A 12785-nucleotide genomic window follows, 5' to 3' on the forward strand; every position below is an offset into this window, starting at 1 on the left:
TTTTGCAAAGACTTGGTTTTAGAAAAGAGCTATTGAAAGAGGAATATACAAAATCTGCACACAGCTCTTAGATGATCATGTGTGCTTAATATCGTAATAGGATAAAGGTTAAGAATAATATTGTTTGACCCCTTCAACTACTGACATTCATGCCATGTTATTGTTAGTGTTGCATGTTAAGCAAGCAAATTTTCAATGAACTTGTGTTGGCTTTACCACAGACACAGATGTTAGGCGGACTCCTTTTTTCATAAGGTTCTCATTATTAACTGAAACCAAGTTGAATATTTGACTGAAGGAAAGGACCATATCATTGTTTTCAGATTTTGCTCTATGACTTAACTGAACTACATCTGCCAGCTTTGGAAATACCAAGTACTTCTTGGCGCCAGCACTGGCGCCTTGCTCTATGACTACCATCTTAAGTGCTTCAGCTTGAGGAAGTCTAGTAACCATCAAAACAGTTTAATAAAACCTTAAAACTGTGATTACGAGTTACTCACTAGCTGACAGAGTGCTCTCAAATTTGTCCTATTTATGAATAATTTTGCAAAATAAGCAAACCATAGTAAACTGAATGCATGGCTGTAAATATGTAGCCTAGAAAGTTCACAAGATGTTTTTGTGATTTATGAAGTCTGTGTTATACTTGAAACCACATTTATTTAATAGATAGGCTGGCACTTCACAGGATAATTCAATCTGCTTCAAATCTATCCAAAGCCTTTGGGAAACATAAGGGATGCTCTGAATATAAATGCAATTCCACTTTTCACCTTTTTGCACTACTGTCTCTTACCATAAATGTGAAAAGTATTACACTCCCCTAGAAGATCTCACTTTGTAAAAAATGCTGTTGAAGATGAAAGTACGCCACAGTTTGTGCTAACCCAAATATAGGAACTATTTTATAAAACAAATAAATTAAACACTATAATTAACTTTTCTGGATATGTCCCAAGGTTATCTGAATTAAAAGAAACAACACATTCTTTCTTCCTCAAAAAGACCAAAAATCAAAGTGTCTATATTATATACCACTTATACAGCTGATGCTAAAAGGGGAATATAAGTGCAGAACAAGCTATTTTCAGAAAAAATCGTGTTAAAAAGGCCTCATATTAATTTATTTTATATATAAAAAGATATAAATATTTAGCATTTCTAGATAATTATGTGATCTGAGAATAATCAATAGTTGTCTGACTTACCATGCTGAATGTCCTTCATGTCTAAATGAAGGCTAGACATTAATATCCCAACAGCTTGAGATCTTTTGTTACTTAACAACTTGACAACCTGCCAAAAGAAATACAAGTATTATTACATTATGCAGGATAATATACAAGATATTTTGCATTACTAACAACATATTCAAGAATTAGTTCTTTGTAGTCTATATACATATCCAAAAATGAGCAAATTTATTATTCTTAAAGTTTGTTTCTACTGTATAAACCCATTACAAGTGTATGTAACTTTATCACCTAGTTGAATTTAATTCCAAAAATTCCCTTCTTCATTAGAAAGTACACTCTACTTCACACTGATGTTACCAAGTGTATGAAACACACTGTCAAATAAAAAAAATTCCAACTGTGTCTATCTTGGAATTGCTTTGGTTTCCAAAACCACACAATGATTTCCATCTTTGATGTAAGTTAAAACTGTGAGAATTTGTATTTTATTTGAATGTTTGACGTAGTAGGCGCCAATATGAATTTTATTTTAAAATGAAAATAACCACGTACACATTGGGGTTTTCTTTGATCACTTTAAGGATTATAAAAGGTCACAAAGCTTTTTTGTTTTCAAAATAGAAAAAAAAAACCAAAATGAAGCCATCAAAGTGTCTTGCTTTAGGGGGTTAAAATCAGTGACTAAATAGACTTCCATACATGTTGGTTTTGCAAGCATAAGAGCAGCATGTAATTCACAGACTATTTTACAAAGGACTCTAAGGTTGTTTGAATTAAACTTGATGTAAATTTTTTATCTCTGTTAGTAGAAACAAGTAATGCCAGTAAAGGACTCTTATCTGTAAAATGACATTATTCTAAATGAAATAATTTTCAATGCCAGGATTCAACAATTGCATAGGAGAAAGAGGTTAATATTTACATAGGTTGCTGAGTTTTACACTGTATTAATCACACTGATGAAAACCTTTGTGAGTCACTTGGAGGAAAAAAGAAAAGACACATAATTAAAACTGTTAGTTCATGTCAGGAACCATATACATATTTTTAGAGTTACAGTGCTACTGTTGTACCACCAGGAGGCTGTATCATCTACAGGCCACACTGGCAAAATTATTTAAAAATTAATTAACAGAAAGGAGATTAGAAAAAGTAGAATTAGGTTAGCCAGAGTAAAGAATTTAATGATCCAATTCACATCTTAAAAGCTCAAAAAAGTACTCAGAAGATGTTTGCCCTCTGATTCACTGATTCGTTGCCAAATTTGATTCACTTACATTTTCAGATACAGGTCTGTACACTGACGTTTGAACAGCAGAAGAGAAGGAAAAACCTGACCCTGAACTCTGCCATTGGAACTACTTAGAAAAGGAAACTTGAGAAACACACTGTACTTACAGTGTAGGTTTCCTGAGGATGTGGTTGGCTGGCCAACTGTTTAATTTTATTTTTTCCCTTCTTAAATCTTCATAACCACTGATTATGAAGATATTTTATCCCCCTTTTCTCACAGATGCCAAACTAGCTGCAGTGGACTGAAAATACAACTGTAGAAGCCCTGAAGATAAAGGACTAATGTCTGTGTCTCAAACATGAACAGCCAGATCGCTGTGCTGCCAACCGAGGATCCTAGGTAATAACATGCTGTGAGAAGTAACAGGATGTGGCTGGAGAAGGGGGCAGGGCAGCAATTTTTTGGGACAGAAATCCTTGTTCTAGCTCCTGGAGATAAGCACAGCATGGTACAGTGCACGTGCAGGAATGAGGTCAAGAAAAAGGATTGCTGACCAAAAGCCAACCCAGTAGAGGGGGATAAAGACACCTGAGATCCCCTAAAGCCCTCCAAACCATTGCCAGAAAGGTCTAGAGGAATGAACTGTGCAGGATATCTGGTTTGCATAGAAATAAGAAACTTATCTCCAGAGCAGGGAAATCTTATCTATAAAAAGTACCCCCATGAAGCTCAGGTGTACATGCTCCAGGACTCTGGACATCCCATTAGCTGGATCGACACTGGGGCAAGGACAAATGATCTTTCTCTCTCCCTCTCTCCAGTTTCTCTCACTCACTCTACCTCCTTATTCAAAACCCACCACTGTGAGCTTATACTGGAAAACAAGGGAATAACATATCAATTTCCATGACAAGTGTATAATTTGGTAATAAAACTTTGTAAGCTTTTACAGACCTTCTGACTTTTGTCATTGCTTTTTCACCATGAGCATCTGCACACTTGTGTGTTCCCTTCCCTTTTGGGGTGGGAGGTCTCAACAGCAAAAGTACTGCTCATTAATCGAAAATTTTAACATTGGAAAACAAGTATATCATAACTGATATTCACAAGGTTAAAGATCTAAATTCAAGGCATGGCTACTCACATCACCTGTCAAAAATTACCAAGAAATTCCTGTGTAACTTTTTAATCCATTTAATATGCTATTTGGAATTTAAAACTAGGATATGATGGTCAGATTTCTTTGGAATTCAAATGTAAAACTAATGTAATTCAGAAAAATACAATTAGAATAACCTGCAGTAGTCTTCTAATGGGCTATAATAATTCTAAATATTTTTTTTAATGGAACAAAAATTTAATTCAAGCCTGGAACTGACCTAAAGCTGTGCCAATACAAGATTTTCTTCTTGTAAAGAGAAGCTGTTATTGATTTATTTCTTTGCAGCTACAAAAGGATTACAAAATAAAGTGGATCTTGGGTAGCAAGGTCTAGATCAAATCTTTCCAACAATTAAGTTCCAATCTGTAATAGCAACCAAACAAGTGTTTCTCATTCTATCAAAAAAAAAAAGTGCGTACAAAATTTCAAAAGGAACAGAATTTCTTCAACTGATGTTGCTACCAAAACATACTTGCAGGAAAGGCAGAGCAACAAAAGAAACAATATAGTTTGTTACATGAAAAAAGTTAAAAATTTCACCCTAAAGTTGTGTATTCCAAAAACATCAAAAAGACTGAATTTGGTAAAGAAGATGTTGGAGGAACTGTTGGTTTCAGCTCCTATCATTATCACTCAACTCCAAAATATCTTGTATTAATAGCATAACTAACTTGCTGGTGCCAGCATGTAATGGGAGTCCTTTGTTGCCTCTATTTTGAACTAGAAAACTATCCTAAAGCTGGCAAATAAAGTGAATTAAAAATCAAATGCAAACTAATCTTAAAAGTGCTGTCAGAAAACAGTAGTCTCACAAAATGGAAAGAGCTCATCAGAAGTAAGCTTGTATGTTTTCTGTTCCTCACATTCTGCAAAAATGGCATAGAAATGGAGCTGATGTAGGATACTATGTTATTGAGGAGTAAAACAAAAGAAGAAAATCAAGAGTAAAATAGCTTTGTGAAGTGGTCTTCCACAAAAAAAAAAAAATTACAGCTGCATTCAGGTGTGAACCTACCGAGAACTGACTTGACCTTTCCAAAGGAAGCAGAACTACACTAATCCCTCTTGGAGGCCCAAAGAACATGGATGGGTTGGAGTCTGCTCTTGGGCATCTCCCACATCTAATTCTTCACCTATGTGCTGTTAAATTTTCTTCAAATTGTGAAATCAGTTTCTATCTTCCATCAGAATTCTAAAGCTCAGAGAGCTACTAAGATCAGGCTTACAAATACAACAAGGGGATCAACACTAGGGAAAAAAATCAGCAAATAAATTAATTATGCTGTCATGCAGGCTAGAACATGATTCCTGTCCAGGGGGCAGGACCAGACTTAGTGACCTAGTAGATCCTTTGAAGTCCTGGCATAAAAGTCAGCAGGAAAAAAAAAAAAAAAGAAGCTGCATTTCTGAAAGTGAGGTGATAGACAGGAGAATAATTAGTTGCTGAGTGCCATGTCTTGATGGTGATCAGAAGCAAAACAAAAAAAAAAACCCACTGTCCACATGAAGAATAAGTTATCTTTGCTGCCAAAATTCTGAACGATGATGATATCAAAAGGGTGACAAAGAGCATGACTGTCAGATGAATGGGTGCAGAACAGCAATAGATAACGCAGTTTCACATAGCAGCTACCAACTTTCCCTGGTTTTATTTAAAATGTAGGGTTTATGTCAACTTCTACACTAATCTCTATTATGCTGTTCATTCCCATTTCAGTCAATTGCATGAATACTAGAGTTTCCTCCAATAGAATGGATGTAACAATACAACACTAATTCAGAAAATATGAATATTAGCATAAATGCCTAAAGCAATTCCCACATTTAAAAGTAAAACAATGAAATAAATCAGCTGCATAGTCTGGGCCTACAGGCTACAGACAAGTGACGCCATTTAAAGGCAGAACAACAAAAGTTCGATAAATCCAATCTCTGCAAGATCTAAAGCCTCAGACACAATACACAGCTCCTTTTTAGTCTGGATTCTGGAACTCTGCTTTAAACAAATTTAAAAAAAATAAATAAAAAGGAAGCTAGAGATATTATCTGCAGCCTGAAGTCTAGGACAAACTTTCTAATTCTTGAGTGGTCCTCATTGTTGAGCATTAACAAACTACCTGCCAAATTTGTTCCCGATTGTTTAACACAAGCAAAAACAGTCAAAGACATATTTAGTGAAAGGTAATGCAAGACACATGTTTGATGAGAACCCTGAAGCAAAAATTATGAAGATTCCTTTTCCCCAGAATAATATTTAGTTAATGCGTGGAATTTTTCAATGATTCTTGCTTTCTATTTCTGATTTTGAGCATTTAGAAAAAATATCCCAAAGTTCTCACTGGTTAAGAAAACGTAACACAAAGTCACGTCTAGGAAACCGCACTTTACCAAGACCTGTCACTCATACATGTGGCAGGGAAGAGGCAGAAACAATAACGTTCCAAATCCAATGTTAAGGGACAGGATCAGGGAAGTAATGTAGTCACCTTCTCACCAGGCATCATGACAAGTCTTTTCTGCAGATTGAAGTGTATTCCAAGTGTAAAATGGGCAATCACAGAAGTGGACCCATCATATCTTCCCCATGTATATCCTTCTTACAGGTATAACAGAATAACATACTATTACAGGTGGGGGATTTTTATGTGTGTTGTGGATTTTAGTTCATCTTTTGTTTGCCTTATTTTAAAGGTAAATTCAGAAGTAACTTCTGGCTAGTAATGGCAACTGTGAGAGTGGAAACGGGGACTACTTAAAGTAGTGTGGTCACTTTGGTGTAGTAGGAGATCAAAAATTTTCCTTAATATCTACAAAATACGCCTAAGCCCCCAAAACCAACACCTGGTCTCAGCTGTCCAACAATATATCAATGCTGATGGCACATAATGATTTAGCTGAACTCACAGAGCATCAATAACAAAGCCTAATTTTCAGCATCTCTCTGGCTCCCATCCTAACCAAAATGGAAAATCCCCTCTGGAAATGAGCTAGTTTCTTTACCCACTGAAGAATTTCATAATCTATATCTTTCTCTTTCTCATATAGCTTTACATGTAAGTCGTTGACATGTTATGCAAATTGACGAAGTCAAGCAGTCATGTCAGACTTTATGCTTGAGGGTAGCAATGAAACATAATATTTACTTTTTGTACATTTTCTCTATTAGCCTCTTGTATTATTAAATAAACAAAGCTTTTACCAATATGGATGAGAAACAATTAATATAATTTTGTGCAGTTTTAGCACTAAAATAGCACTGTCTGAAATTAACATCATAAAAATATTACTGTAGGAGTAATCTCTTACCAAGACATTGTTACCCCAGTTCATATTCATAATTGATGACATTAGGTGAGAAAAATACTTAGAGTGCTTAAATTAAGTTAAAAATTAGTTAAGTTGGATAAGCATTGTGTTCCTCAACAGGAGGCTGAGCAATAGTAAAATGTCCCTTACTAAAAAACAAGACCCACATTCTAACTCTAAGGACGGGAGTGGCATTTTATTTCCAGAAGTATTCTCTTCCTTCTTTATGTCCAACTTAAAATTCAAATATCCTGAAATCATAATCTAAATTGTTTCATTGGTACATCTTTTATGCACCTAAGGCTTTTGAAAACAAATGAAATTTCAGCAATATACTATTTATATTCTGGGGTGGAAGTAGTGTTTAAAATATTAATGTCAATAGATTCATAGTGGACTTTCCACATGAGAAAATCTTTAACATTTTTTTCATTTACGTGATAGATTACAAGCACATGGTCTGTGATTGAAAAGTTCATTGCAGTTACTTTAATAATATTTTCCAAAAGTGCCGTTAGAGGGCTAGCAGTAAAGTTTCTAAAACAACTGTTCAAAAGTTAGGGAAGAAAATAACCTATGCAAGTCAGTTCAGTCCATTCTATATCCTTATTATGCTGACTGATATCAAGGTTTTCTGATTATGTACCATTTTTCCACCAAACTCATTCAATATACACTGGCCAATGTTTGCCATGCAAGTATATTCTTAATATTGAGAATCAATGTGAGAATTATCATAAGACCATTTTCATGAGCCTTAATCATAAAGCTATTTTCTGCCTCCTTTACTAATTACTTGTGTTATAAGTGCTTCAACAACTTCTATAAAGCAATTTCTGACACAGGTAACAGCTTAATTTAATAAGTAATCATTATGGACTGTTCTCATTTCATGCAGATGACATGAGCTATGAAAAGGCTTTTGTGAAAAAGGCTGCCTAGCCACATAATCCAAACTTCTATTGTAACTACATGACACATCTGAACAAGACACAAGAGTGAGTTTTACCCTCCGCTTGGATCAAACGTCACAGGTTTGATGAGATTGACAATTTTGTTTAAAGGATCACCCAGATCAAAAACACCCCAGTTTTACAAAAAGTTTCTGAATGAAATTGCTTTACACAGAATAAGAGGTGACACAGAATTCACAGCTAATATGCTCCCTATTTTCAACTGTCAGATCTCCCCAGTTATTCACTCCTTCCCCAGTTACTTTTCTTAATCTTCCTTTGCCTCCCTCTTCTTGGCTCCTGTTTTCCAAACTACTAGTAAAAAGTCAGAGAAAAATCTTCAGGATTATACCTGAAGTCCCTCCTAAGCAACAGGAACAGTCCTATAACCTGTAAAGTGTCAAAATTCAAGACACCCTTTATACAGCTAAAAATATACATGTTGTAAAATTTCTCCATAATTCAAGTCTAGGAAACTATGTGGACATAAGCAAAAGCAGACCTTGTTTCCTTTCTTAACACTGGCAAAATGAAGGAGACACAAACTGGGGGAAAAACCCAACCCAACAAAACTTGCAGTCTGAAGAGCTAAATTTTGGTAACGTTATAACAGGCACTTCTAATGAAAGTCAGACCACTTTAATAGGTGGTAATGGCAGCCCCACCTACAATATAGCCTATAAAGGACTTTCTTTGAAGATTTAGTAGGCATTCTCGTTGAGTGAGTCTGCACACATTTACAGCAGCTGAGAATTTGATATATATGCATTAATAGAGCAAAATAAATCACAGTTTGTGCCATAGCACCAAATAAGAGGTGGTAAGAATAAAATCAGCTGCATTCACAAATATATAATAACACTTATTCTTTCTCTAAGGTTCTGGAATGGATTTTAGTGAAACCTTCATTCAATGCTACATATAATATTGATTTTTTTAAAGTTTTATAGGTTTATATTGTATTACTTGCAGATGATCATGCCAAGAAAAAAAATTACAACAAATAGTTGGGTAGGCTGAAATTGACTCATTCATTAACAAAAAAACACCAAACAACCAATCAACCCAGAGCAATAAGAATAATTTTGCCACTTAAATAGTACTCACTATTCAGAAATAATTATATAGTTCATAGCTATATACATACACAACAAACAAGCATACACTCTCTGCCTTAGACAATGAAAGCCCTGTGTGCAGAACAGCAGTGTACTTCAAAATCATTAATCTTTCACCCACTAAAACATCCCAAAACTACCAAATCTTTCTACAGATTAGCTAGAATTCTCCCTCCTGGAATGTGGAAAAACACATTTTTATTTCAGCTTGCAATAAAAACAGTCTTATTAAATTCATATGTTTATACAGAGTACCGAATACTTTATACATTTGAAAGTTATCTGTACATTTTTTCATTACTACTATTTCCAGTGTGGCCAGTGCTTTACATCCAGTCCATCTAAACAATACATTCACTTAGCAGACCCTACACATCAACACAAGCAGCAAAAACAATTGCCAGACAAGAGCTTTTTGGGAAAGCAGTAGAGTGAGAGTCCTGGTTTTGTTCTGTACAGTGCTTCTTCATAGTTCAACAGGTGACAAAACACATCTGCTTTGCATAACATGTCCCTGTAAAAATCACTACAGAAACACCATTTGTAAGATCTTTACAACACCCGTAACTATCATAGAGGCCATGTAAGTCAGTAAGCACTTAAACAGCATTTGGTGCTCCCTGTAAAAACCATACTTGTGGAATTACAGTCATGCTTTCCCCAAGTAACTGTTTCTTCTCCTAAACATGGATAGACTTCATTATCCAAGTGTTTACTGCACTATAGATTAAGAGAATTCTAAAATAATGTCCTGCATTCCAAACTGCTGAGATTTCGTACGTGGAATATATTTGTGAAGCTGTTCTATTTCAATTGTGTTATGGCAATACTCTGAAAAGCCCTAATTGGATTCTCACACATGAGTATTTAACTTGACATCTGCAATAAATAATAGCTCTAACCATAGTTCTAATGAAAGCCTGTTTATCTGTTTAGTTAATCTTTTCTCCCCAGATACAATTCAACAAGCCAGACTTCTCTATTAGACAATTTCTTTCTGGTTTTGAGAGCAGTACATTTGTTTGACTATCAGAGGAAGAGAAACAGAATTATGTGAATTAAGGTGGCTCACAGGAATGTTTGTCCTGGGTGACAGTAACTACTTGATTCCCTTAAACTTCTGTGTGGAAATTTCTGTCAGAAAAAACTTCCTCTTTTCAAAGAAGTTAAGCACTATCAGACATTTTAATTGAGCTTTCATTGCATTTTTTTAAAGTTACTGACAACAGATCTAAATTTATGATATTGCAAGAAAAAGAAATATTTAGTATTAAAATCCACATATAATGTTTATTCATAATCACTGTCTGTCTTTAAAGCTCTTTTTATGTTACAGAAGTAAACAGCCATGATTTCCACTCTGTTGGGAGATTTTCATCCCCAAATCTTGCAAAATTTTCAGGGGCACAGCATCACTTTTGCAGTCCCTTTTATACTTAAACAACTACAATAGTAATTAAGCTAAGAATAACCTTTAAAAACCAGCTTTTTCTAGAAGGAGGGAAGAGAAGCAAAGGTCTTGCACTTTGGAGATTTACTGCAGGACAGCAAGATAGCAATGGAATCTTACATTTCCTCCCATCCACTTAGTACAACCTAGTGCAGCACAGGGTAGGTGTGTTTGCACTATCTTTTCTGTCCATCCATCCATCCATGTGTTTTATCCAACACTTTGGGATAATCATCCTACCTTCATTACCAGTTCTTTTGCCTGCTGCAAGTTGTCAGCACAGTGAAGCACCTGACCAAAATGTGTCTATGGGGGCAAGATCTCCAGAACTAAAAGGTGGAGAACTAATAGGTCATATTCAGATGTAAGGTTTAGTGACTAGAGATCTTAAAGAATACCACTTTGTATCCCATGTTGGAATAAAGTCTTGTAGAGCGCTAACCTGCATGTCAAAAGATGATGGAAAGATCTACCTAGCTTTGAATTGAGTACAGGAACACAAAACAAAGATAAAACAAGAACTTTAATGGCTTTTTAGGAACCCACATAAGACCATCCCCCTCTCTGACCTGAAAGTTTAATTGAAAATTACTTAGCATACCCCACAATTTTGATTTTTACACATACACCAAGAAGATTACAGCCAAATAGTCATGTAAACATTCAGATTAAATTCTTTTACTCTGGGGTTTAAACTTCTACACTTTAAAGTATTCTTCCCTTTTTTATTATATTGAACACCATTCTGTGTCATGAAACCGGTTTGATTAATGTTGGATTTTTCCCAGCTGTGCTTGTCATTTATTGTCTATATAAACTTCATATCCTTTATATACATAAACACAACACAAACCTAAAACCATTCTGATTGGTATAACACTAGGAATTAGATTCTGAAGCATAATTTTTCTCTGAAGTCATGGTACTTCATATGCAACTCATTATTTAATGTATAAAATTAATCAGAATAATATATATACTACTCCTTGCACATCTGCAGTCAATTTCAAAGCATCATATATGCACCTAATTATTTTAGTATTATTTTTTTTAAGTGGATATAGCAAAGATATTTTTAAGAAAATACAAACTTGAAAAGTAATTTATGAAAAAATAAATCTTCAGCCTTTAATATGTACAGCTTTGAAATACATCCTACATTCTCTCCTTCTCTTATTTTTCTATAGTGTGTATTTATACATGGTAACAAATCCACACCAGACATAATTCATCTCAGCTGCATGCAAAATTCTGTCTTTATGTGAAAAAACAACCTAGAAAAGATCTGATATTAAATGAGTACTCACTTGTTTGGTCTTTGTTTTTGTAATGGTGTCCGAAATGGGTTTCTTCCTCTCTTTAACAGCTGTTTTAGAAAACAGTTCTTCAAACTCATGATAATCTATGGAAGGCTCTTCAATTTTTTCCCACACAAGTGAAGCACTAGAATCTCTAAAGTTAAGCAAAAGACCTATGTAGGGCAACGTCAAACTAAATAAGGTCATAAATGGAGGAATTAAAAAAATAAAATAGCAGCAATTTATAAGTTGTTGCCTAAATTCTACTAGCAGCATTTTGATAAAAACTACTGTTGATTCTTCCTCATACTTCTGGGTTTTCTTCTTTTTTCATGTGTGATACAGTCAGGCTTACTTATGTTCACCCACTCTACATGCCTAGGAATAAAAATAGGCTGTATATAGGCTATAAAAATGTACAGACATGGACAGGAAGAGAAGTAGAAATAGACAGTTATTTACTGACCACCTGTGCAACAGTGACAAGAACTAGAGAAGAAAGACTAAATTCATTATTAAATAACAGCAGATGGGTTTTATAATTACTCCTCAGAGATATAAGAAAAATACTTATAATGAAAGTTTTTTTCACGACCAGCAACGATCTTTTACAAAAAACCCAAAAAACATCAACAACAACTGAAACCAAGTCATATAAAAGTAAGGGCTATCAGAATCGCTTTATGCAAATAAATTGCAGATTGAATCTGAATCTGTTGAGTGTACAAGGTGAAAAAAAAAAAGTATTTCAAGGTCACTGAAGAAAGGAAAGAGAAGGATAGAATGTGTTCAGCATACATTCATCTAGAAGGGAGACACTACCAAAACTTGCAAGATGCTCTAGAGAGACCAATGCTACCTTGAAATTTGAGGGGAATCACAAATACAACATTTTGAAAAACATTTCACAGAACACTTGGTGGCACACCATCATCCCCAGATCTCTTATCCACATGTGATATGTAGCCCCAAAGGACACTGAAAACGCTACCATGAGAGAGCTTTCATGTGCAAATAACTTTTGCGCGCTTTAAAGAAAATGGGCACCCTATTTATATATATGCT

General features: G+C 34.8%; 1 protein-coding gene across 5 annotated transcripts in view; it reads right to left on the reverse strand.

Annotated features, from left to right (window-relative positions):
• The window catches only part of FMN2 (formin 2), a 157677-nt gene that overhangs the window by 90675 nt on the left and 54217 nt on the right, over positions 1-12785 (reverse strand). For all 5 annotated transcript variants that reach the window (XM_064413727.1, XM_064413726.1, XM_064413728.1 and 2 more), the window contains 2 exons: positions 11730-11874; positions 1212-1299 (listed from right to left, as the gene is read on the reverse strand). In XM_064413727.1, the coding sequence (XP_064269797.1) occupies positions 1212-1299; positions 11730-11874 (233 nt within the window). The remainder of the gene's footprint in view (positions 1-1211; positions 1300-11729; positions 11875-12785) is intronic.

This window comes from Passer domesticus, chromosome 3, assembly GCF_036417665.1.
Source record: "Passer domesticus isolate bPasDom1 chromosome 3, bPasDom1.hap1, whole genome shotgun sequence".
Classification (NCBI taxonomy): Eukaryota; Metazoa; Chordata; class Aves; order Passeriformes; family Passeridae; genus Passer; species Passer domesticus.